Source organism: Sinocyclocheilus grahami, unplaced genomic scaffold (assembly GCF_001515645.1).
Source record: "Sinocyclocheilus grahami isolate Dianchi unplaced genomic scaffold, SAMN03320097.WGS_v1.1 scaffold95.1, whole genome shotgun sequence".
Classification (NCBI taxonomy): domain Eukaryota; kingdom Metazoa; phylum Chordata; class Actinopteri; order Cypriniformes; family Cyprinidae; genus Sinocyclocheilus; species Sinocyclocheilus grahami.
The window spans coordinates 1614206-1641173 of record NW_015505274.1 but is presented as its reverse complement, the minus strand read 5'-3'; the positions used below and the strand labels follow the sequence as shown (position 1 = coordinate 1641173).

Sequence of the window (26968 nt, the reverse complement as noted above, 5' to 3'; positions counted from 1 at the left end):
TAATCTGAAGAACCTTCTTTTGCCACAAAGAACCTTTTGTGAAACAGAAAGGTTCTTCAGATGTTAAAGGTTCTTTATGGAACCATTTAGACAAAAAGGTTCTTCTATGGCATCGTGAAGCACCTTTATTTTTAAGAGTGTAGTTTTCTGGGTGCTCACGGTCACATTCAAAGCGCCCGCACATGAAGCCGCCTCACAAACACCTCAAGAAAAAGTGATTGTTTTCATTGTTTCTGACTCAAGTAACCTTGCATTTTAATAAATAATGTTACATAAATACAATTAAACGGTCAGTAATAAATGAGCAAGTTACTAGCAATGCAATAGCACAAGGATACAGTTGAAACAAACTGTGTTTTAACTTTTTCAGGTAGGCTTGCCTAAAATTAACAGTAGCTTCTACTATTCAGGAACAAAATACTATGATGTATAAAGTCATAGATATAGATTATATTTATATATTATTCCATATTAAATATGAAAAAGTTATTTAGTCAAGAGCAGATTTGAGCAGAGTGATTTTTTTTTCTTTTGTTCTTTAACACAGACTGACAGACAGCAGGTATAAAAGCTGCTGTCACTTTCATACCAAATGTTAGACATGTTAATTAATTAGGCCTATTGGATTCATTAATTTTCCTTAGCATATGCTATGATAAATCTGAACATTAGGTCATGAATATTGCCTTAAAAGTAATTGAAATTTGTCGGTTGAAAGAACCCTGCATTTAATGAGTGAATGCCTACGATATAGGAGTTAGCCTATCACACAAACTAGAGTCCTGTTTTTCCGAATATCTGCAAGATGGCAAAAGTACAATAAACAACAAGTTACTGAGTAACTTTCAGACATAAAATTCTGTTTTGCCCCATCAATGCGTCTCCAAGCAACACAGTGTTTTGTTTCTCAGCATTACACGGACCAGTAAATGGTTCAAACAGGCTATAAGTACAGTTGTTTGCTAAGTTAAATGAATTAGCATTTTAAACAAATCGGTTGATTTAAGGATTCAACTCACTCATTAAGACTAAGGCAGAAAAAAGAAAAAAGGCAGAATGGTAAAAATAAGGTAGGAATATTTTTTTAAAAATCAAAAAGATGAAAAATAAATAAATAAAAAAGGTCAAAATATACCCCCCCGCCCCCCCAAATAAAAAACATAGAACGAGAGAAAAGATGAAATCTGAAAAATTAAAAAGGTAAAAAATATGGGGAAAAAAGTAGAAAGATTAAAAAAACAATTTAAAGTCAAAAGTTAGAATTAGTTTAAAAAAAATACAAAAAAATATTTGAAAAAAAATATAAAAAAATATTTCTACAATTTATTTATTTTGAAAAAGGCAGAAAGATTTTTTTAAAAAGTGTTTTTAAAAAAAATCAAAAGATAGAAAGATAAGGTTAAAAACAAAATCCAAAAAAAGGCAGAAAGATTAAAAACGTTTTAAAAATCTTATAAAAAAATAAATACAAAAAAATATTTGAAAAAAAATATAAAAAAATATTTCTACAATTTATTTATTTTGAAAAAGGCAGAAAGATTTTTTTTAAAAAGTGTTTTTAAAAAAAATCAAAAGATAGAAAGATAAGGTTAAAAACAAAATCCAAAAAAAGGCAGAAAGATTAAAAACGTTTTAAAAATCTTATAAAAAAATCAAAAAAGGTAGAAAGACAAAAGGAGGTTAAATTGAAATCTAAAAAAAGCAAAGGTAAAAAGATAGTTAAAACAAAATCTAAAAAATAAAATAGGTCTTTTCTTTTCTATTGGCGGTTGTAGTTTCATATTTTAAAAAGTAGCTCATTATTTCATTTTTGCAATCATTTAATATTTCTACATTAAAATGTTGTATTTAAACTTAACATAACTTCCATCTATGGATTTTGTTTATAGTGATTTAATTTGATTGTTAATAACCAACATGTTTTTTTATTCAGATTGAATTGATTAAATTTAAGAATCTGACATAAAAGGACACAGATATGACATTACATTTTTATAATACATCTCTTTGGTTTTTTCTGCTCAGTGTTATTTCAGGGTTTGATCTCTCAACTGAGAGATCACATCCTGTTTATTGTATTATAGTGACTATTTAATATTACATCTAAACTTTGACTAGACATGTTGCCTATTAATTGTATACAGTATATTAACCTGAAAGCATATTTAAATGTTTATGTATTTTGTGTAACTCCATAATAATGTTCTAGTTGAGTGCATTTGTTGTATAGGTTGCCCCTGGCCCTGTAAGTCCTGCCCTGGCTGTTATGTGTCTTTGTAAGTCATTGTAAGCCCTCTTTTGAGGCACGTGCAAGCGCACAACCCCCCCCCCCCTATAAAAAATATCAAGTGGGCTCCCCCAAAGTCCACGGTATAGTTCGTACGCTGGTTAAACCAGAGAACTAAGAAGTGTCCAACATACATATAAACTACTAATTTTACAAATAGAATTTAAATAAACTTCCTGACCTCACTAATTGCTGTTTGGTTGTTGGATGACTGGTAGACTGCTTTAACCATTGCTAATTTCAGCATGTAAGTCAGGCTCTGTTGTCTGTTTATAACCACATTCTCCATAATCTCAGTGTCTTGTTTCATGTTGTAGAGGGAAATTTGAGTAGTGTGGTGAGCATCAAATTCTGTAATGGATCGAAGCAATCCAAACACCTACAATGATAGTCAGATAGCCTTATATCACCAGTCCAGCACAGAAATGGACCACACAAACAGGAGGCATGCTGTAAGAATAGCACTGTTCACATTACAGCAAACATGCACTCACCAGCTGCTCACATGCTTACTGATGAGCTCAGAGAATCAGTGGTGACTCGATACTAGTGCAGATGTCTTATTTCCCTGTTAAATTCACACACTCTGCAAGGAGCTTTGGATCTACTATTGGGTGGTCTGGGCCATATCTGATTTTAAGTTTAGTTGTATGTATGTGTTTTAGCAGCATATGGGTGACTAGACACTTGCATATGTGTCCTTTATCTGTTATCTGCCACTAATAGGCAGGAAAGTGGAGGATTGTGGGTATATTAAAGAGGGAGATGCTGAAAGATGACGAAAGCAAGGAGTTGGACACTTCATAAATTCATCACACACACACACACACACACACACACACACTTACTGAGTGTTTCTTGTCTCTTCCAGATGAGGAATCTCCTGGTCTGTACGGCTTCCTGCATGTGATTGTCCATAAAGCCACAGGCTTCAAAGAATCTGCCAGTAAGTCAAAGTCTCTTGCCTGTTTCACTTTTTTTTGTTTTTTTACCTTTTTTCTTTTTTTCTCTTTTTTTTTTAAGAATATAGAAAACACATTTATCCTGCATAATATAGGATAATGGAAACAAGTAATTTGTATAAATCAGCATTTCCCAAAGTGTGGTCTGTGGCCTACTAAGTATTGTAGGGGAGCTGCAGCCCACGTTTTGGGAAATGCTGATCCATACAGATGTATTGTTTTATTATGCCGAGCACAAGTAATTGGCCTCATATGTTGGAGAGAAAGGAGAAAGAGGAAGATTTTTACTGAGAAACTACACTTTTTTCCCCAACTGTTCACCTTAGATGAACCCTCCATCAGTTAGCTGTAGACACTATTGTGTATCACTGTAGCAAGTGTGCTTACAGTAAGTTACTGTGATTGTGTAGGTGAGTGATTAGATGAACAAACCAATATGAATGAAGCCACAAACCACCCTACAGACATCTTTAGTATATAATATGTATGCCATTCACTGTATGCAGATTTCTGAATGACTTATGGCTACCACATTCCCCAAAATAAGCAGTATACAACAGAACATGCTAGGGGAAGTACCATCCCACATTTCAATAGAGTGCAATTCGGTCCTGGAAGTAAAAAATCTCATTCATTTTCTCTATAGGGAATTTATTTTTAACTGTATACACCTTTTTATGGACAGAGCTATTGTGAGCTATAAGGTTGTTAATCAATGATATATATGCTTTTGTTGAATCCATCAGCCTACATTATTTCAAAATGTTTTTTAAATAATCATGTTTAACATTGAAATTCCTGTTGGAAAATTACATTACCCGTGATTCTGCAAAGAAATCTCCAACAATCAGAGTAATCAAGTGAATTGTGCCAAAAGAGCTCATTTGTGTGTGTGTGTGTGTGTGTGTATAGATGTATATGTATATATATATATATATATATGTGTGTGTGTGTGTGTGTGCTTTTATATAGCAGTAATTTCATATTCAGTCTTCAAATTAATGTAAGACAAAATATTTTTAATATTTATTTAATGGCATCTTTTTTTATGACTGAAGGCGAGTATCACTGATACCAGTACTACTGATTTCTCTATTAAATAGTTTTTCCCCGTAATATTTAACTATTGACTCCAGCCATTCAACATTACAGTATAATTGAGAGCTATCAATTTGAACATTTATTAGACTTTATTAGATTAGAAAAAAAACTTCTAATTTAAGTGAACTTAAAACAATCTTCACAAATTAATTATAATAAATGTTGTATTTAGCTACCTGTGCCCTTCAGCAAGTAGGAAATTAAATAAACAGAAATTGATAAAGTTATCAAACACTAAATTCTAAATTAAATAAAGATGAACCCAGTGACTGTTTACAATCATTGGACAGATGAAGATATTTTCCCCTGTTGTAGTTACTGCGTCATCAGAGAGACTTGCGACAGCAGAATCCAGTTGAACACCAGCTAGCTGAGCAGTATCCTAGCTGCTGTAAAATGGCTAGAGAATTTTACTTGCCTGACAGGACAAATAGCTTGATTAAAACTTAAGTGACAAAAAATAACTAGTGGCACATTGAAATTTGAGAATGATTCTTCTGATTTTATTACATTCAGTTAAAACAGCGATTGATGTTGGATAGTGCATTTCTGGTATCAATGTTGCGCTGTTGAGGCTCGTGCTGCCTGTGTCTGAGAAACACATGAAGAAATCAAGTCAAATGAGTGTAGCGGCATACATAAAGAAACTCACAAAACAAACATACTGAGTTAAAAATTTAAAATGTTTTGTTTATTTATAACATGATGTAGTTAAGTAACATACCATGACAAGGAGGCTATTTTGCTGAATATTTTCACTATTGCAAATGTTACATTGATTTTAGCTCAACAAACAAGTAGTTAAGTATATTAGATACAACATTGACTGTTTTGTTCTATTTCACCAACGAAAATAGTTCCAAACAAGGATCGGAACAGAAGTATTGCACATTCTCCAAGCGACACTCGGCGTTTTTGTTACTGAATGATTCTGCGTTTTGAAGGAATCGGTTGAATGAATGAGCCTACTTTAGTCTCATGTTTAAATGTATGCATTTTCCCCCAACATTTCTTATTTGTATATTCAAAATTATATTTCAAACAGTAATCTCATAAATTATTTTCTGCAATTGTAATTTTGCAGTGTAAATTATTTAATTTGATTGGTAACAACCTTATAGTGTATATTGAATTTCTTGATCAATTGTAAGAATTTGACATGAAAGATGACGCATACATTTAATAAGGTTTAAAAATAGTGGCCTTTATAAAGGTAAAGATAACGTCCTGGGGTAAATATTAAAAATCTGCAGATTTAAGTATGTAAAAGCTGATAGGACACTAATGAAAATATTGCTTCTGAATAAATCGTTTGCATCACCAAAAATCTTGGTGGTGCTGTGCTTTTGTGGGGATATTTTGTATTGGGATATTGTCTGCTGATATGAAAAGTTCACTGTAGATTGTAATTACAAAAAGCATTTTTGACAGCGATATATACGTACAGTGGCTATAGAAAAGAACCCCCCCCCCCCCCCCCTTTAAAATAATCACATTTTGTTGCTTTGCAGCCTGAAATGAAGACAGACACAGTTCTTGTTTTATCCAGCTTTATTTATTCAGTGCAACTTATAACATCCAAGTGAAAGATATAACACCAACATGTCAGGAAAAATTTTTTAAAAACAGAATGACTGAGTTGGAAAAAGGATCACCACCTCTTAAAAATGACTTGTAAACTCAATCAGGTGTAGTTAATCACCTTCTCAATGGCACACAAAGCTATTTGATTTTCAGCTGTGATCAGTTGTGGTCATTTTGATTAGCTCAGCATGAAAAGAGCTTTCCTGAAGCATTTCAGTCCTTGGTAGTGCAACTGAAGCAAACAATCAACTATGGGTGGCAAGGCACTGTCAAAAGATCTCTGGGAGAAAGTTGTGGACAGGCACAAGTCAGGAGATGGATACAAAAAGATTTCAAAGGCTTTATCAATGCCTAGAAGCACAGTGAAGTCAATTATTAAGAAGTGGAAGGCATTTGGTAAAACACAGACCCTCCCTGGATCAGGACATCAAGCTAAACTGGGTGAAAGAGCCAGGAGGAAACTGGTCAGAGAGGCGACCAAGAAGCCTACAGCAACTCTGAAGCAGTTACAGGAATTTATGACAAATAGAGTGGTCATTGTGTGCATGTGACAACAATATCATAAATTCTCCACAAATGTGTCTTGTATGGGAGGGTTTCAAGAAAAAAGCCACATGCAGTCACGACTGAGCTTTGCCAAAACAAACCTTGAAGATTCTGAGGCAGATGAAACTAAAGTTGAAGTATTTGGCCTCAACACCAAATGATATGTCTGGCAGAAATCCAATACAGCTCACCATCCAAATAACACCATTCCTACAGTAAAGCATAGAGGTGGTAATATCCTGTTATGGGGTGTTTCTCTGCAGCAGGGACTGGACCACTTATCAGGATCGAAGGAAAAGTGGATGTGGTAAAATAACATCAAATTCTTGAGGAAAATCTGCTGCCCTCTGCCAGAAAGTTGTCAATTGGAGGAAGGTTTACCTTCCAACATGACAATGACCCAAAGCACACAGCAAAACTGAGCACACTGTGGTTGAAGGAGAAAAAGGTGAATGTCCTGGATGGCCCAGTCAGAGCCCAGACTTAAACCTCATTGAAAATCTGTGGAATGACTTGAAGACTGCAGTCCACAAACAGTCACCATCAAATTGAACTGAACTTGAGCAGTTCTGCAAAGAAGAGTGGGCAAATATTGCAAAGTTAGTAGAGACATATCGCAACAGACTAAAGGCTGTAATTAAAGCAAAAGGTGTTTCAACAAAATACACAAGGGGGTGATCCTTTTTCCAACTCGGTGATTGTTTTTTCATTTTATTTGTAAAAGTTTTTTCTGACATATTGGTGATATATATTTCACTTGGATGTTATAAATTGCATAAGTTGAGTAAATTCAGCTGGATAAAAAAAAAACTATATCTGTCTTCATTCTGTAGACACTCTGATGTGACATTGATTTATTAATAAATAATTAATATAATTAAAAGCTTAAATAATTTACTGTTTGAAATGCTTAGCTTGTTAGATTGTTTTGCATAATTTAATGTATATTGTATACTGTTCTTTTTTTTTTATTTAATTTTATTCAGAACACAGCATTTTTTTCTATGCATTTTCTGTTTTACAAAGAAATACATTTCATTATCTTAACAGTTTCATGTTGACTTTAAAATCAAGCCGACAAAAGCCTCTGCAAAGGATGAAATAAGTGCACTGTGGGAGTTGCACAACATCCATGCACATAGAAACTCCTTTGTTATGTAAGTTCCTTTTTAGGGTAGATGAATCTGTTTCTAAAAATGGTCTCCCATCTCAAATCAACTTGGCTCCTTTACACAGAACAATACTCTAAGTATTTTGTAACCTGAGTACATCAGCAGCACTGTGCTCACCATGGCTGCTGCGTCATCACTGTATCAGAGCTTGTCCTGTGGTGCTTCACTCATGAATATTTGCATATATATTTACACATTATGTCTCTTCGCTTTTTGAGGTCAGGGCTCGAATGAAATATCCAAATCACGTCTATGTACAGTATACTAATGTGAATTTGCATAACCGACACATGTGGCAAGCAGACCAGATCAGCTCAGCTCTGATAACAACCAGACCTCTGTTTTAAAGCTTAAGAAATTGCACAATATACTTACTCAAGACCGATTCAAAAGAGCCATTGTATACGTTTTTTTGACTGCTTGTTTTCTTGGTTTATTTTTTGTGTTTGGCTCATCTGAATTCATTTGTCATGGAGTTTGTGGCGTTGTGGTCGCCTTGAATGTGACAGTGAGAGCAAACATGTGTTCTGCATATGGATATGCAGGTGTTTGAATATCTTTTTATATTGGGATGCACTTACTCCTTCTCAGCCGCTGATTGAATCAAGGCCTTGAACCACTCTGACAGGAAATGCATCCAAATCCTCGCTCTGGGCCATTAATGAAAACTGGGTCGTTGACATTGGCTTCCTGATAAAAAAGAGTTTGAGGAAGAAAATACTGACCCAGAATACTAACCACAACTTTTGACCTTTACAGTAAATGATTTCTCTTTACCTTTCTGCTAGTTACCAACCTCTAATCCTTTTGTTGCTTATTAGTTGCATATGGCTCGTTCATACAGCAGCAGATTTATCAGTCTTCTCAATAATAATTTCACACTATTTTTGCACATTGAGTAAATATTGTGTAAAATAGGTGTTCTCACCTTCTCATTTGCTATCATTAAATAAACTATATAAGTGGATTATTTTAGAATCTACACACAATATTTGTGCTGAAAATCAGCATGTTAGAATGATTTCTGATCGTGTGACACTGATCAGTAATGGATGCTGAAAATTCAGCTTTGCCATCACAGTAAGAATTTACATTTTAAAATATATTAAAATAAAATGCTACAATATGACTGTTTTTACTGTGTTTTTGATCAAATAAATGCAGCCTTGGTGAGCATACTGTAAGAGGCTTTTCTTAAAACATCTTTTAAAAATCTTACCCTAAACTTTTGAATGGAGGTGCACATAATAATCACTGTACAAATAAATGTAAATATAACAGCATAGCACTATTCCTGCATATTCTTGTAGGAATGATCTCCATCTGTAAAAGAAACAAATGGGCCAAACTAATCCGCACGTCTACAGTATATGTGTGTGAATGGACTAGTTGCCATGTGGCTCTCATCACCATCTTCATCTGGAAACATCAGCCAGAGGATGCGGTTCCTTCTTCAGATGACGACACTTCCCATCCACCATTGTGTGGGGTAACCATAAATATCTGGGTCAAATTTTAAACCTCAAACAATTACACTCTTTGTATAACACAGAACCAACCGTGGTTATTGTCTTTCTACATATGCACCAATGTGCCATAGTTTGATGTGTTTGAGGTTATTTATTCATCACTTTTTTATATAATGGCACCTCTTCTCAATAACAACCTCTTCTCATTGAGCTTTTTACTACACAAACCTCTCACATTGAGTGAAAAGCATGACTGAAGTAATGACAGTGCACTATATCAGTCTTTAAGAGCCCACTAAAGGTCCTCTCTTACGTCTGAATCCTTTTAAAAACACGTTCCACAGAAGCACTACTCTCATCGAGGGTCGATTTACACTCAGTGGTCACCATCTGTAAACCTGAGCACCTTCCCTTACTATCCTAGTCCACTCTCTATCCTCATTCATGTAGGATGTTTTTATAAATGCATTTCCTGTTCTCTGAAGAACTAGGTTTCTGTGCCTGGTGCTGCTAAAATCTAAAGCCTCCTCTGACCATGAGGAGAGATATAGCTGCCCTTATTTCGTGTCTTTAGTATTGAGAGCAAGGCCAGTATTGCTGCAGGAAATGGGCCATTCGTGGTGAAATCCTGACTGAGATGTTTAAAAGTACAGCTCTGCTGAATGGGACAGGATGGGTTTGGGTAAAGGTCTTTTTCATTTAAAAAAATCATTCATCACTTAAGAAAGGATTTTTTTTTTTTGATTTTCCAAATGCAAAATGGGTAATTTTTTGGTTTACATTTGTGCCCCCAAAATTTGCCCCCAAATCGAAAAGCCGGACTCACAGAAAATCCCGAAATTCCCACTGGTGACATGGTGGTGACATCTCATTAATATGATAATTTTGGCATGAGCTGAAGGTGTGTATGTGTGCAAATACAGCTTCATTATAAAGCAACACTCCCACCCCACATTTATTAACATACACATTACACACCAGACTATCAATTACCAGTGGCCTGATTGAGTGCACACTCGTGTTAAAGCCACGCTTACAAGCCCCACGGTGTGTTTTGAAGCCGGCCGCTCTCGTGTGACACCACCTCCATGCTAATTGAACATCATCTCATTTCTCTCCTGTCTCAACAATATACCCCACACACTGCAGAGGTCAGAGGTCACAGCGTGCTGTAATCCATTAAGCTGCCAGTGGGCTACACACACTATAGCAATGTGATAAAGTTCATTTGCTGTAAGAGAAGTGTGTGAGCACATGAGGCGTGTTGCTGTTAGACACAGACAGATAGATAAGACCAATGCTCTGTTCATTGATGGGTGTCCAACCAACTTTGTGTGCCTGTTCCTTGGTGTGTGTATGTGTGGATAAGAACCCTGACTGTCACTGTGTTGTGTGTCGGTATTGACACATATGGATGTATTTGGTAATAGATGGTAGACCAGCAGGGGAGAAAAATAATTTAAGGTTTTACCATGTCTACACAGTGAACCATGAAGAGTTAGAGCTACACACCTTACATGCCTTGATTAATAAATACAAAGAAATTATTCATACTAAGGCTACACTTTTCTTTAATTGCACTATGCTAAAGTGTAACATTTTTATAAACACATTTATTAAAGCAATAATCCCTGAGAGGCTTTACATTACAATGATTGGTAAGGAGTGTTTTTCATATTTTTAATACCTAAAACTCCCTCAACTGTGCCAAAATCTGTAGTGCATGGATTTGTATGGCTTACTGTATTTGGCAACAGCAATTTACTGTAATAAAAGGTACAGTATCATTCAAAAGTTTGGGCTTGGTAAGATTTTTAAATGTTTTTGAAAAAGGTCTCTTATGCTCGCCATGGCTACATTTATTTTATTTGTCAAAAAGACAATAGAATAATAATATTTTGAAATATTATTACAATTTAAAATAACTTTTTTATTTTTAAATATATAAAAAATGTTAATTATTCCTGTGATGGCAAAGCTGAATTTTCAGCAGCCATTACTCCAGTCTTCAGTGTCACATGATCCTTATACAAAATCATTCTAATATGCTGATTTGGTGCTCAAGAAACTTTTAAATTTGTAATAAATGTTGAAGAGTTCTTTTACGGAAACTGTGAGACTTTTTTTCTGGATTATTTGATAACTAGAAAGAAATAGAAATCTTTTGTAACATTATAATTATCTTTACTGTTTCTTTTAATCAATTTCATTTATTTTTGCTGAATAAAAGTATCAATTTCTTTAAAAAATTCTCACCCCAAATTATGGAACGATGTGTACATGAATTATTTACATTTTTATTATTTTTTATAAGTAGTAATAGTGATATTAATATAAAATATAAATAAAAATAAATATGTAACATTATGTATTATCATCTATCAATATACTGTATCAATGAAATGTATTTTTTGTTCTCATGAGTTCATTATTATGTGTTTTCTGCAGATCTGTACTGTACGCTGGAGGTGGACTCTTTTGGTTACTTTGTCAGTAAGGCCATAACACGTGTGTTCAGAGACACAACAGAACCACAGTGGAATGAGGTGAGCTCTTTAAAAGTGTATCATTATAATAAATAAAAGTCACCTGACAAATCACCATCATGTATCTGTCATTAATTCATTTGCCCTCCTATAGGAGTTTGAAATAGAGCTGGAGGGCTCTCAGTGTCTGCGGATCCTATGCTACGAGAAGTGTTACGACAAATCAAAGCTCAATAAGGACGATAATGAGATTGTGGACAAGATCATGGGAAAGGGACAAGTACAGGTAGGACAAAGGGAGAGACACATTGCTAAACCACAATATGTGTGCAAACAGCAAACACTTAGGTTTGTGAGTAGACCCCACCAGACTGGTTTAGACCACAAAAGTTCAGACATAAATTGTGGTTTCCTTATGTGAGTCATTTTATTGTTGTCTAGTTTGAGTGTGTGCTCTGCAGATGGGGTGTTGTGGTGCTGGATTTTTGACATGGGCAGCTTTACTGCCTGAGAAGCCATGATTTACATTTCTTTCACTTCACATACGTGGGAAATGCCCCAGCTGAATTGAAGTGAGTGTGTATTGAGATCAGTGTGTTCACATGTGTTTGCAGTATATAGCTGATGTTAGAGACTGTTATCAGGACTGGCATAAACACGAGCCCAAAAATTCCCTTTCTAGAATAATTTTTCAACAGACCCACCCAAAAAAGATTGTAAACATGCCTCTTTTTATTTTACTGTAATAAATCTTTCATTAATCTTCATTGATGTGACAACCACGTTAGCCGCTGATGCTACTCTTTTACTGTCATTATAAAGTCATTTTGTCTTGTTTTGCGAAGCTTTATGCTTAAACCTTAATCAAATTTTTTCTAAAAGTATTGCATTAGTTTTTCTTCTTTTAAATCTAGGGCAGTTTTATGTTCATGTTATTCTCTTGGGATCATAGCCAGAGGTGAATTAACAACACAAGAGATTAGTCTCTGTTTTCACAGAGAATATGGTGTGTATCGCAGATATACACACGTTACCATTAAACGCACACACAGCCCTATTTCTACAGTCAAAGAGGGACTCATAGTGATGATCTTTTGGGAATAGAGACGTCTCGGAGATGCTTTATGCCTATGAGGGTGCCTATGAAGGATTTTTGTTTGAATTTTCTGTGTTACAATATTGTGTTATTCAGTATAAAAGTATTTCATTATGCTACATCATTACTTTTTGTGTAAAGTAATGTGTTAAGTAACTCTTCCTGGCCGCAATCTAATAGAGACGCTCTCTCTTTTGCGCTGTGTTTGGCTTCAAAAAAAGTTAATGAGTAATGTAATTCTGTACTCATTAATTGAAAAATTGGGTCTGATTATGTATATTGAATCAGATTATTTCCAATATTGTTTACTAATATTGAGATTTTCAAATATATATCCAATTTAAAAATGGTGTTTCTTAAAATTGTAGGCCAGTATGTTGGAGCACATGAGCTGTTGCAGAAAGTTTCACAATGTTTCACTGTGTATGTGTGTTTGTTGATGGAAGTGGCACAATCTGCCAAACAACCATCTTATATTCCCTTGTAATAGAAACCGAGTAAAGCACCTCTTCAAAGTGAGAAGGGCACAGCTGCTCTTATAGAGGTGCACTTCACACTCACCCTTTAATATGTGTGACCTATGGCCCATTTAACTCTCTCTTAAGCATATTTTTAAGAGAAATATTTGGTTGCTTGGCCTTCTAGTTAATATCTTCCTTCCTGGACAGGAAGACAAGCCACTTCTGAAACTATAGTCACTTCTTTCCGTGCATGTGAGCGACCTTGTTCGTTTAAGTGAGTTTAAAGAGTATGTTTAAATTGGTAATGAGAAGAGACTTTGTCTCTGAAGCCGAAGCTGATTTAGATTCATTTGAGAGTCTTTATACAGGTTATTACTGAGACTGGACTATTCAAGCCTATAATATATTTGCTGAAGACTGAACTCTTCAAGCCTATAATATATTTGCTCCAGTCAACCTTGAAACATTCTGCATCCAGTTCATTTGATTAGTTGGGTTTGTATGTCTAAGTTCAAGACTTCTTTTTAAGGACACCACGAGCAGCATATTTAAAAAAAAAACACTTGACATGAATGCAGCTGTGGAATCCTAGTCTGTGCTGTGGATGTAATGATGGCATGTGTACACACACAGTGCAGTATGAGAGGGGTAATGAGTGTGGAGTAGGCAGCTGGACAGTACTTTGGGAAATATACATCACTCAGAGAGAATAAGATGACTTCTTCAGGTTTAATTAAAGTCATACTGCACCTGTCCGCTGGCCTTCTCTAAACCTCATCACACGCCTCTGATGTGAGAATGGCTGTCTGCTCAAATAGCTGCTACAGAGAAACATGGGGATGTCATTTTGTATGGAATGGTGTAGTACTATAGATTTTACTATAGATTTGTTGTGTGTTTGCACTCACTAACCAGAAATTATCCATTTAAATTGAATGTTTAATTCAATTATATTTCAATTAATACATACATTTTTACATTTATTAATACGTATAATAATTCAATTAATACATTTATAACATTTTATTTTATAAACAGTACCATTCCAAAGTTGGTAGTTGGTAAGATTTTTTTGTTTTTGAAAGAAAATTATTTTGCTCACCAAGGCTGCCTTTATTTAACCAAAAACAAAGTAAACCAGTAATATTGTTAAATAATTGGAATTTAAAATAACTGTTTTGTATTTCAATATATTTTAAAATGATATTTATTCCTGTGATGGCGAAACTGAATTTTCAGTAGTGAATGATTACTCCAGTCTTCAGTGTCTCATCAACCTTCAGAAATCATTCTAATATCTAATAGTTGGTGCTTAAGAAATATTTCTTAATATTATCACAGTTATAAACAGTTGTGCTGCTTAATATTTGTGTGAAAACCGTGGTATTTTATTATTTTTTATAAATACAGTTTTATTCTAAGTTTAGGTACATACAGTATGCATCGCTAGCAACATCAACATGACATTTACAACAGCAAATAGAAAACAATTAATCTTTCACATATTCATAACATACATTCAATATTTTACCCAATATTGCTAAAAACTAAGACAACTACTTTATTATTTGTGTAAGATATTATAGATTATGGAAGATATTAAAAGCTGGCCAAAAGGAATGAAAATAAAAGTGAGAGCGTTTAAATCATCGGGATAATATTAGATTCGTACCAGGCACATTGTTACGTTATACTGTCTGTCTTACTTGCCTGTGATCAGTGATATTGAGGGCTAGGTCAACATCTGGACCATCTTATGCTCTAAAAAACCCAATCCTCCAAACTAATCAGTCTCTTTCATTTAGATTATGTAATGCTGTGATTGTGTTGCCGTCATGAGTATCTGAGCCTGATCTTCTGTTTAAATCTTTCCCTCTGAGCGTCTGTTTTCTTAACTGCTCTGGTTGAGGTGGACGGAGCCAAAATGTTTCCCTTCCCTCCCTGGAGAGATCCGGATTTATTTAACAACTTTCTGGCTCCTACATGTAAAAATCCTTAAATGGTCACATTGTAGCAACTCCCTTCTGCTTTTAATGGACCTTGTAACTACAGTCATGTTTTATAGGGAGATGGGAAAACTTATATTCATCTATTCACGTCCAAAAAGCAACATGATCATGATTCATGTCTAAAATGAGGGTCGTTTTATAAGATCGAGTCACTCTATGGGAGAAATAAGCCAAAAACTGTCAATTAAGTGGTTAAAATGGTGTATAAAATAATGTGTCGTTGGTAAGATGATGATCATAGTTACTACAGCTTCATCTACATTCCTTGCCAAAATTCTAGTGTTAAGTCATTTTTCTGCCCACAATGAAACCACAATACTGTGATAATCAACAAAATGAAAGCTTTACATCACAGCTCAATGAATAGCTTTGTTGCTGACACTGTGAACTCTCCTTGATGCTTGTCCTGCCTGGTTAAGACATGGTGTTACTCAAAGGCCCAGGATCATCCTGATGAGTCTGAAGCTGGTGTGATCCATTAATATCACTCAGGCCTTTCATTTCAGCATATCTGCTCGGCTTGGGACCACTGGGATTTGATCTTTTCGTCTGTTACTGTCCGTTAAAGGGCTTTTAAGTGCTGTTCCCCTTTGGAAGAGAGGAAACCACACTCTTAAAAATAAAGGTGCTTCACGATGCCATAGAAGAACTTTTTTGTCTAAATGGTTCCATAAAGAACCTTTAACATCTGAAGAACCTTTCTGTTTCACAAAAGGTTCTTCGTGGCGAAAGAAGGTTCTTCAGATTACAAAAAGGTTAGAAAGAGATGGTTCTTTAAAGAACCTTTGACTGAATGGTTCTTTGTGGAACCAAAAATGGTTCTTCTATGGCATCGCTTGAAGAACCTTTTGAAGCACCTTTATTTTTAAGAGTGCATTATCTGTTACTGTATGACCAAACAAATACAGACACTCACATCCTGTAAAATTAAGCTTTAGGAGCTTGATTGTAAAGACATGTTGCTTACAGTAATTAACATTTAATGTCATGCTGATGCTTTCCATGAATAAGGACTAAAATAGCTTGAAGCTCTTCAAAATGAGGTGGGAAACTATGTATCTATCTATCTGTCTATCAATCTCGGATTGAGCTACTTAATATTTTTATGGAAACTGGAATAAAATTGTTCATCATTCTTTGATGAATAGAAAGTTTTAAAAGATTAGAAATCTTCACTGTCAATTTTGATCAATTTAATGCATCCTTGCTGAATAAACGTATTAATTTCTTTCAAAAAATATTTTGTCTGTTGGTCTGTCTATCAGTCTATATTTAATCATTATTATATGCTCCTTTTCATTTTATGATAAATTAACGTTAGATAATAGTTTATCTAACATATTTAATAGTTCTCTGGAACTATATAAAAAAAAAAAAACTTGTATTTGTGATTTTAATGCTATATAAAAAGTTATTGGACACCAATTTGTCTACTGTTCCAAAGTACCAGTACTAGTGTGAAAAACGAGTTTGCGTTCACTTTTTATTTTCAGGCAGAAAAGGCAAAATCAGTCATCGTCTAACTTTCTAAACACTTTCATCATACCAAGCACAGTTTTAATGCATCCTTGCTGAATAAACGTATTAATTTCTTTCAAAAAATATTTTGTCTGTTGGTCTGTCTATCAGTCTATATTTAATCATTATTATATGCTCCTTTTCATTTTATGATAAATTAACGTTAGATAATAGTTTATCTAACATATTTAATAGTTCTCTGGAACTATAAAAAAAAAAAAACTTGTATTTGTGATTTTAATGCTATATAAAAAGTTATTGGACACCAATTTGTCTACTGTTCCAAAGTACCAGTACTAGTGTGAAAAACTAGTTTGCGTTCACTTTTTATTTTCAGGCAGAAAAGGCAAAATCAGTCATCGTCTAACTTTCTAAACACTTTAATCATACCAAGCACAGTGACCTGAGAGTGTTACATCGATATAGATAGCAATATGATGTTTTGCTTTTCTCTGTAGTGGCTTGTTATATAATGCCACAGATGACAACCGCAGCATTTCACAGGCAGTGTGAAATGTGTGTAAGATTGCTTTTATTCTTTACTCCTCTCCTCACCAGCCTCCTTCTCTCTCCCTCAGGGAGTCCTCTTTCTCTTCATGCCTTCCTTTCGCTTGATCTCTCCCCCTTTAGTCAGTATCTTGTGGTCTTTTCATGTGTTTTCAGCTCTTCGGCTGTGAAGTGTTGTGTTGAGTGTCCTTGTGGAAACTCTTTCAGTTATAATGATCTCTCTGGGTGGGGTTGTATCCCCTCTACACCCTGTAAGGTGACTAATGCTAACACAATGCACTCTTTCATACATACATGGTTTAAAGGGAGCCATATCTTACACTATATTAGCATTTTATTATTCCCTGACATCATGTATTAATGTTAGTGTAGGTTTTGTAGAGATTGTATGTCTGCACAGTGATTAAATTGAACTGGAACAGTGTTAGACCACCACCATTAAAAAGTCTTTTAATAATATTTTGTAACAGTGTGAAAGAGTTCATCCCTCAAAAGCCTCTAATCTCATTGTCCATGCGCTGGTAGAACAGGACATCATGTCCTCTTTGAGGCAGTATTCTCATTCCCTGTAACTCTAACTGCGACAAACCCATTCAGAACAGAACCTCATTTCACCCTGAGCCCCTTCTAGAGCTCCCTATGGAGACAAGCAACAGCCAACAACTCTCTCCTGGCCCCGCACTGACTCTTTTTGCGCTTTGAGGTGTCTCCACAAACCCACACCTTCTCGAAACATAATTGTGTGAGAAAACAGTTCAGAGTTTCTGGCAGCCTGGTTCCAGATGACATGTATTAGAATAGATTAAGCCCTGAGCTTGTTCACAACACCCAAGGTTCATCAGCCGTGAAGAGCATTTGCACTTTATTTGTCTTCCTAGAAAGATTTGACGTTAGCCACGGAGGTATAAGAAACTAGTTTGTCAGGCCTGATTTCATGGTTTTGGCATCTTTGGGTTGTCTTTGTATGAATATGGTTGAGCATGGATTCATGCAGCGTTATTGTTTTCCAGTGGCTGTGCGCTCATACATGGAGCGTATTGTAATCTGAATACTATAGACAGTCATTAATCATAACCACTCCGTTCGTCATGTTTTTTTGTAATATGTCATGTCACCTCTGTTTCTCTCACTTTCTCTCAAACATCCTACAATCCCCAGAGGCCCCAGAATCCATCAACCTTGACAGATGGGTGTTTTATGGTGCCTGCTGATACATTCGCTCACACACACAAACTCGCTGTAGGGTGCACATACTAACAAATTGGTGGGACAGATTTTTTGCATATAAATGGCGTCAGTTTGCAGAGTCCAGCTGATGCTAGTGGCTGTCTACATGCGGCAATGTTTGTTTGAGTCCATCAAAAAAGCTGCAACTTGGGCATCACTACTCAGGATTTTCTCCATCATCAAATCTTTTCACCTTGTGTATGGCGTATTGATGTTTATACCGTTTCTATTCTTTTTTTTGGCTGTCTTCTGGCTTCAGGCTTTAACCTTTATTTTTGCTTATTTGGCTGTACCGAATGTTCCATTGTCTAGTTTTTGCTCTTTGCATCACCAAACAAATCATCGCTAATAGTGTATCTACAGAGGAGGTGGCAGTCAATGAGTGTGAGGATTCTCTCCAACGTTAAGTAAAACACAAGCGATCAGGTCTTTTCAACATGGTGAAATAGATTGGGTTTGACCCACGCCATACATAATTAAAACACTTTCTATATAAAACTATTGTGAGTACAGTCTTACTCCCATTTGTACACCATTTACATGAATCTACACAAAACCCATTTATTTCTTAATGTGTAAAACTTTTCAAATTACACTGTTTTTCCAAAGTTGTCATTCTACTTAAAAACTTGTAAACATGTTTTAAAAAAAAATCAGTGTTACTTATTGTTTCTTGGTAATTATTTGTTACACTTACTAGCAATTTATGAGTGAAAATTGTCAAAGTAAATCCTAAACCATTTTTTTTTGGTTTAGCACCAAACTGCTGAATGTGCCGTTAAGAAATTATTGGGTTTGACCCACGCCATACATAATTAAAACACTTTCTATATAAAACTATTGTGAGTACAGTCTTACTCCCATTTGTATACCATTTACATGACTCTACACAAAACCCATTTATTTCTTAATGTGTAAAACTTTTCAAATTACACTGTTTTTCCAAAGTTGTCATTCTACTTAAAAACTTGTAAACATGTTTAAAAAAAAAAATCAGTGTTACTTATTGTTTCTTGGTAATTATTTGTTACACTTACTAGCAATTTATGAGTGAAAATTGTCAAAGTAAATCCTAAACCATTTTTTTTGGTTTAGCACCAAACTGCTGAATGTGCCGTTAAGAAATGACCACTAATTACATTTATTCTCTCGCAGTTATTTCTGTCCATTCTATCAAAATTCACAAGCCTGCCAGTTTGTGTTGATCCTAGTCTTTCTTAGGAAAGTCTAATCAGATTTAGTATTTATTGACTTATTTTATTCACTTAGTTCTTGAGAAACAGAACAATGGGCCACTATAGGTTGATTCCTCTCTGTGTTCTAGAAATACATGTCCTCTCTCTCTCTTTCAGTTTTTTTTTTCCTTCGCAACTCAAATATACTTTTCAAATTACACTGTTTTTCCAAAGTTGTCATTCTACTTAAAAACTTGTAAACATGTTTTAAAAAAAAATCAGTGTTACTTATTGTTTCTTGGTAATTATTTGTTACACTTACTAGCAATTTATGAGTGAAAATTGTCAAAGTAAATCCTAAACCATTTTTTTTTGGTTTAGCACCAAACTGCTGAATGTGCCGTTAAGAAATTACCACTAATTACATTTATTCTCTCGCAGTTATTTCTGTCCATTCTATCAAAATTCACAAGCCTGCCAGTTTGTGTTGATCCTAGTCTTTCTTAGGAAAGTCTAATCAGATTTAGTATTTATTGACTTATTTTATTCACTTAGTTGTTGAGAAACAGAACAATGGGCCACTATAGGTTGATTCCTCTCTGTGTTCTAGAAATACATGTCCTCTCTCTCTCTTTCAGTTTTTTTTTTCAATCTCCTTCCCAACTCAAATATAATCAGGGTTTAGAGAGCTCAAAACAGTGACACTCAAGGGCATCATGGAGCTAAGGAGGAGAACAACCTTGAGTTCATTGAGTTCACTCCATTTTCTCACCTCTTATATATAGTCTACATCACTAATAAGGTTCTGGGCGTTTAGTTTAGGAACACCAAGTTAAATGGATAGTTCACCCAAAAATGTGCAAACACTTTTGAGCTTCCACTTACCCTATTTGATGTGCTCTGTGTATGTGTGTTGATCAATGATTTAGTATGAATAAAAGCCTAAATTTGTCATCATAGTGATCATACAGTAATTGATGACATTCATTTTTGGGTGAACTATCCTTTTAACATTTTTGGGGCACAGTCACATTTGGAAGTATGGGGCATATTTTTGCTGTTGTTTGTTGATTGTAACAAATATGTTACAATAGAACATGCAACATAGTAAATTACAAGTATTATATAATGTAATGTTTGTTGATGTTAACAGTGTAAATAGGAAGTTATTATTATGCCAACAGTATATGGTATCTCTGATGCAAAGATTTTTTTTTTTTTTTTTTACATGTTTCTATGTAATTTACATATTGCATAAATGCTTTGGTCATGAATAATACATTACTGTGCACTCACAAAAGTATACCAAGTAATGTCTTCATAACACACATTATGCCTTAATTCTGTTTTGTATTAAAGAATTGCAAAGTGCTACACACACTTTTTTGTTAATATTGTTCGATGGCAAGGGAAGAAAATCAGCGAATCACAGTGTGAAATGTATCTTTACACTGAATCTAAATTTATTAAAGCATAAACACTAGCATCTCCTCAGCAGAGCAGAGCTCCCTCACATTCTGAGAGATGTTAACACAGCTTCCCCTGGTGTGGAGTTACATCATCCTCATCACAAACCATCTATATGAAACATTACATAACCATAAGTCTAGCTGTACAAACCTTTCTGAGAGAGAACATGGACATAATGTACATATCTTGTTCAGTGAACATACTTTGATGTTGTTTTTTGAACATTAAAGACCCTGCAGAATCATCCGTCTAGTCACTACCACTTTTACACTTTATGGTAGTGTACTCCCAAAAGTTAACTAAACTTCACTTATATACACGGCTAAAAATTTAATCTGATTTAAAAGAAAATGTGTGAAAAATTTCATTAATCAAATTTCATGGCATCTGTAAGCCTATTATGTGCACCATTCATGCTGCTGTGGGGCAAAAACTATGTTCCTGAGCAAATGTATTCCTGAAGTCTATGACAGAAACAACAGCAGCATTGTTTGGGCAGAGAGTATTTAATCAGAGATTACAGCTGGTAGTTTTTTTTTTCAACATAAAGCACAAGAACATGAAAACAAAGAAAGAGTGATGGCAGATGGTCCAATAAAACAATATGTCAGCATGTTGAAAACATAAATCAGAAAGGGGGCAATGTACCCTCCACCTGCAGCCCTGCTCTCATACGCTGCTCTGGAGAGCCCCGGGGAGCGCACCTCATCTCATACACATCCCCCGTCCACACCAAACCTTCTCTCGCCTTTCTACTAACACTCTATTTGTATATTCGGGCTCAAAATGCAGTTTCATACACATGCTAATTGTGAGTAAATTGAGAAAATGCATTGGTAATATATAGGTTATATACTGACCATAAAAGAATTTTAAATTTCAGAATAATTTCGAAAATACATTGTCCCTTTGACAAATTAATCATTTAGGGAGCCCCTACCAAGTATTGAGTACATGTACAGTAAATGAACATACTTTCCAGAAGGTCAACAATTCACTAAAAATGTTTTTTTTATTGGTCTTATGAAGTATTCTAATTTGTTGAGATAGTGAATTGGTGGGTTTTTGTTAAATGTGAGCCAAAATCATCACAATTAAAAGAACCAAAGACTTAAACTACTTCAGTCTGTGTGCATTGAATTTATTTAATACACGAGTTTCACAATTTGAGTTGAATTACTGAAATAAATGAACTTTTCCACGACATTCTAATTTATTGAGATGCACCTGTATATATTTTTTAACTCTGTATTATTTTATTGTAATATATTGAATTGCATGCACAGTATATGTACTGTACTATTATGGCAACTTTTGGCATTTAGCTAGTAAATGTTGGACTTCTCTTGAGAAAAGCAGAGCCCAGGGTTATTGAATGCATGTTTGTGTGTTGTTTTCTCTGTGTAAATGAACATGGATTCTCTTTACCTGATTTCTGCTGTCCCTTTCAGCTTCACACAGTATTCCTTTGTTTCAAAGTGTCGCTGCATGTTGGTTGCGTAGGTTGTGTAATGCTGCTTTTTACTCAGATGGTGGTTTGCAGTCTCAGCTCCTCCTTTACTCTCTTATTTGTTCTGTTTTTGTTCCAAATTATATTTTTGGATCAAATCAATTACAAGATATTTGATATCCCAGCCTGAAATAGTTGACCCACAGGGTGTTTTATCATATAGGCCTATGGTTTGTGTTTATGAACCCCTTTGTATAACTTTCTACAGGAAACACAGAGCCCTTAAGAGCACATTTGGACCAAGTGCCTTTCTGAATACCAGAGATGGTTGATTCAGAAGTGACTCGATGAAGCCAGAGAGCATTCCTGTTCTTCTCTCTTTTCATGAATAGCAGATGATATTGGTATGAAGGCTTTGTGGATAAAAGGAGTTGTTCTCTCCTGTTTGTATAAAGCAAAAACAGTCAACACACCAAGTGCACTTTTACATTTTTAGGCACTTGTACACTGTTTTATGTATATATTTTAAACTGTTTACTTGTAAATAATTATAACTTCCGTTATATTCTAATAGATATAATCAAGGTCCTCATATTTTCATCATGGTCATTTGTATTATTCATTTTTGGACATTGTGTGTGAATCACACTTTATTTTTTATATATGCATTTTGAATCAATGCACCTGATTATTACCATTTTTTTGTGCCTTATTTTTATATTTATATTTTAGTATTCTGATTAGTTATACATTTATACATTTACTGTATTTAAATTATATTTATAAATTATATATTTATTTATATATATATATTAGGGCTGTTTCAATATCAACTTACATTGTTGTGGCCAAATTTTGAATAATTAAATAAACACATTTTTTTTTGTCAAATGTATTGAATCACACTCAAAATATAAGTGTAGGGAGACAGATAGAAATGTTGTTATCATAATGGTACAAAAGCGTACAAAAATAGCTTACTGTTGATCGGCACTTCCTGATGATATCAATATTTAATTTTTTTAATATCACTGTTATCGGCAATACTGCTATATTGTGAGACTCATAATTTATATATTTAGTTCCAACTGTACTTGTTGAATTTTTCAAGTATGTGTGACTGATATAAAAAGACTTTGTGTGCTGTGTGTGAACATGAATTTGTCTTGTTCCTTTGGCATTCTTGCTGGCCTTTATTTTCTCTTTTCTCCTGAAGATATAGCGAATTCACACACATGACCCTGGGCTGCCATTTCTATTTGCCAGCCAGCTAATCAGATTTCCCATTATTAATCATGCAAGATTTTTGCCCTCAATGTAATACATCTTTTCTCTTTTTGTCCCTTGAGGAACCAGGACAGAACATTTTGTGTCCCCTGCTTTTCCCACTCTTGGTTTCAGATCTCTCTCTTTTTTTTTTCTTTCTAGCTATTCTTGTCATTTTCCAATACTTCACTTTCTGGTCAGGCCCTCTGAGCATTTTCTATCTCCTACTCCTAATTTCCTGCTGGTCCTCTCTCCTATCTCAGTATCTCTCAGTTTCTCGCGGCATTGGTCAGGCCTAGTGTTCTGTGTAGTGATCAGCTGAGAGACCTGTCACAGATGATGTTGTGTGCTGCAGAAGATCGTGACAAGACACCAATAACCCTTAAATTATGCTTCGGTGGGTAGGTGGTGTGGCATAGTGACTTAAGCTCAGGACGTTCTCAGGACATGCTGTAGACGTAACAATCCTCAGTAGCCAAAAGAGTTTCCTTCAAATGTGTGCCATTAAACAGGACGTGTCATTATTCCACTTGCCTGCTGTAAACATGTCAACTTCAAGTAATTTGCTCAGCAAGATTCAATTCAAGCTGATGTTTCGCTGTGAGATGTCAGATATAATGGTGATAAAAGACCATTTATACCATGCCTTATTAACCACGGCCAACACAGTAGAGTGACAGGCAGTATACTGTATGTCTTAACCAGCCATGATATCAACAAATGACAGGATTTTGCTGATTACATAATTTCTGTTTTTATGCCTTTTCTGTATCTCTGACCAACCACAGACTGGAATTTACAGATCCGTCTTAAGCATTGGACATGCTGAAACGAGGCTGTGAAAGTGGACTAGCGAGTGAATGACTTTACCTGTTCAGCACGATGACATTTAATGTCCCAAACAACCTCTGTAGTTCCACACTCTAAAAACTGCTTGGTTAAAAACAACCATTTCTGGGTTATTTGGCAACCCAGCGCTGGTTAAATATTGGACAGAACACATGCTTGGTTATTTTAACCCAGCTGGTTGGTTTTAAAGGTTTGACCCAACATGAGGGGTTGTTTTATTTTACTCAACTATTCTTTAAAAATGACTATATGTCATGACTAAAATGACTAAAATGGACTGGAAATTACTAGAGACAACAGTAATAATCAAAAGGTGAGCATTTATTAATTAATAAGCAAGAGTACCCATGGACAAAAATATAAGACAAATTGAATTTATTTGGAAGAAAACAGCATAGTTTACAATATTACATTCATTTAACGTCGTTTAACAAGCATTTTAGAAATAAAAAATGTAACATTTAAGTGTATTCAGCTGCTCTCTGTTATCCCTTTTCACTGAAATAGTGCTGATTCTCGTGCCGGTGGGTCGCTGAAATCTGAGCTGGTGATGGGCTGTTGTTCGGCGGGGGAACTGCGAACCTCAGACCGGCCCCTCGTGTTTCACTCGTAGCTGAAAGATGCTGTGACTGACTCCATAACTTGCCCGTAAACAAAGAGTACTGAGATTAGAGAACATATATTAACAGCAAAATAAATTAAATTCAGTATTATAATTAATAAAATAAGTTTGTTATGCAAGGCAAAAAGTATTTCCAGGATGCGAACCAACCGCTGCTGACGCATTTAGCTGACTGACATCTCATCCCTGTATGTTGCACTGCATAAAATAAAATCATTTACAGCACAGTAAAGACTTTATAGATTAAATAAAATGTATACAAACCTTTATTTCTCTGAAGAAGTGCACCAATTAGGTGGCGCTGAGAACAGCTCTCTCCTGAAGAGGACGCAGAAAGCCCACGCTCTGACTGTAACCCAACAGCTGGGTTGAAGTAAAGTAACCCCGCGCTGGGTTGTTTGTTTTGTGTGGACAACTTCTGATTGGCTCTGAAATTTTTTGCTGGAAATATGTCACATTGTGCCTAGTTAGAACATGGTGTTACAATAATGCCCAATAAAGTGCCCCTTGTGGCATGAGAATTCAGTGTGCTTTCAGAATATATAACTTTTATATATTATTAATAATTGGAATACAGCTGAAGAACATGTATTATCTGCAGCATGCCTGCACATGGCTGTGATGTGTGTTTTGTTCTCATAGTTATGGACAATGGCTATTGTCCACATGTGGTCAGGTCAGATCGGTGCTCTCTGCTCCTTGGGGATTCATCACGCAATCAGATCACACTTCTGCTACAGTTCCTCGGCACCAATAGCTGATGTGGAGTTTAGTGGAGTTTAGCAGACACACCGTGGGATTTCAGATGTCAATATTTCTGTGGGATCTAAGGAATAAACATTATTTTGTGTAGATAATAAGATGTGTGTGTGTGCTTTGCTTTAACTGAATGTAATTCTCCTGGTCCGATGTTGAAATATTCCAGTACATGGCACGTTCAAGTGACGACATCAAAAGTTAGTTGAGTCAGCGTTTTCATACAAATAATAAATGCACTTCCTCATTCAAGCATTTTCTGATGCTTATTCACTCAAGCCGATTGAGACGCAGTGAATAGCTCAGCCACTGGGCTGCTTTAGATGGGCTTTAACTGCCTCTTATCTGTAGCTACAGCCCTAGTGGATGAGGATTAACTTTTTAGCCATGAGGCTATTGCTTTAAATCACTTACACAACACACAACACACACACACATTTACTGTTTACACAACTGTTAAGGGTTTTTTTGTAAAAGACAATAGCCTTATCCATTGTAAACAATCTTGAATTCTGCATAAACCCCTAGTTTACCTCCATAAAACACACACACACATGCAGCAGTGTTTATAGACCTGTCATTTCCCCTCTAGTATCCCTGTAAGATCAGCTCTTATTTGAGTCTGTTACACACTCAAATGTAATTTCCCGAGTTAAAGCAGCAGGCTGACTGAAAGTGACATTTTGGCACAGCACAATTCAGCCTTCTGTAGTTTGAGGTCGATTTGGGTAAATCTCACAAATAAATGTCTGGGTGATATTTTACCCTCAAAATAAAAATAAAAAGTATATATAAATTTTATAAAAATAATGGTAAATAATGTATAACTAATATTTATCATAGATCTTATAAAAATGTGTATTAATATATTAGAATATTAATTTATAATAATTATATATATATATATATATATATATATATATATATATATATATATATATATATATATCTCTAT

The 26968-nt window shown here is 35.0% G+C and overlaps 1 protein-coding gene across 4 annotated transcripts in view; it reads left to right on the top strand.

The window, feature by feature from the left end:
• Positions 1-26968, top strand: part of abr (ABR activator of RhoGEF and GTPase) — a 204014-nt gene that overhangs the window by 144187 nt on the left and 32859 nt on the right. For all 4 annotated transcript variants that reach the window (XM_016275538.1, XM_016275539.1, XM_016275541.1 and 1 more), the window contains 3 exons: positions 3159-3233; positions 11570-11667; positions 11762-11893. In XM_016275538.1, coding sequence (XP_016131024.1) covers positions 3159-3233; positions 11570-11667; positions 11762-11893 — 305 coding nt within the window. The remainder of the gene's footprint in view (positions 1-3158; positions 3234-11569; positions 11668-11761; positions 11894-26968) is intronic.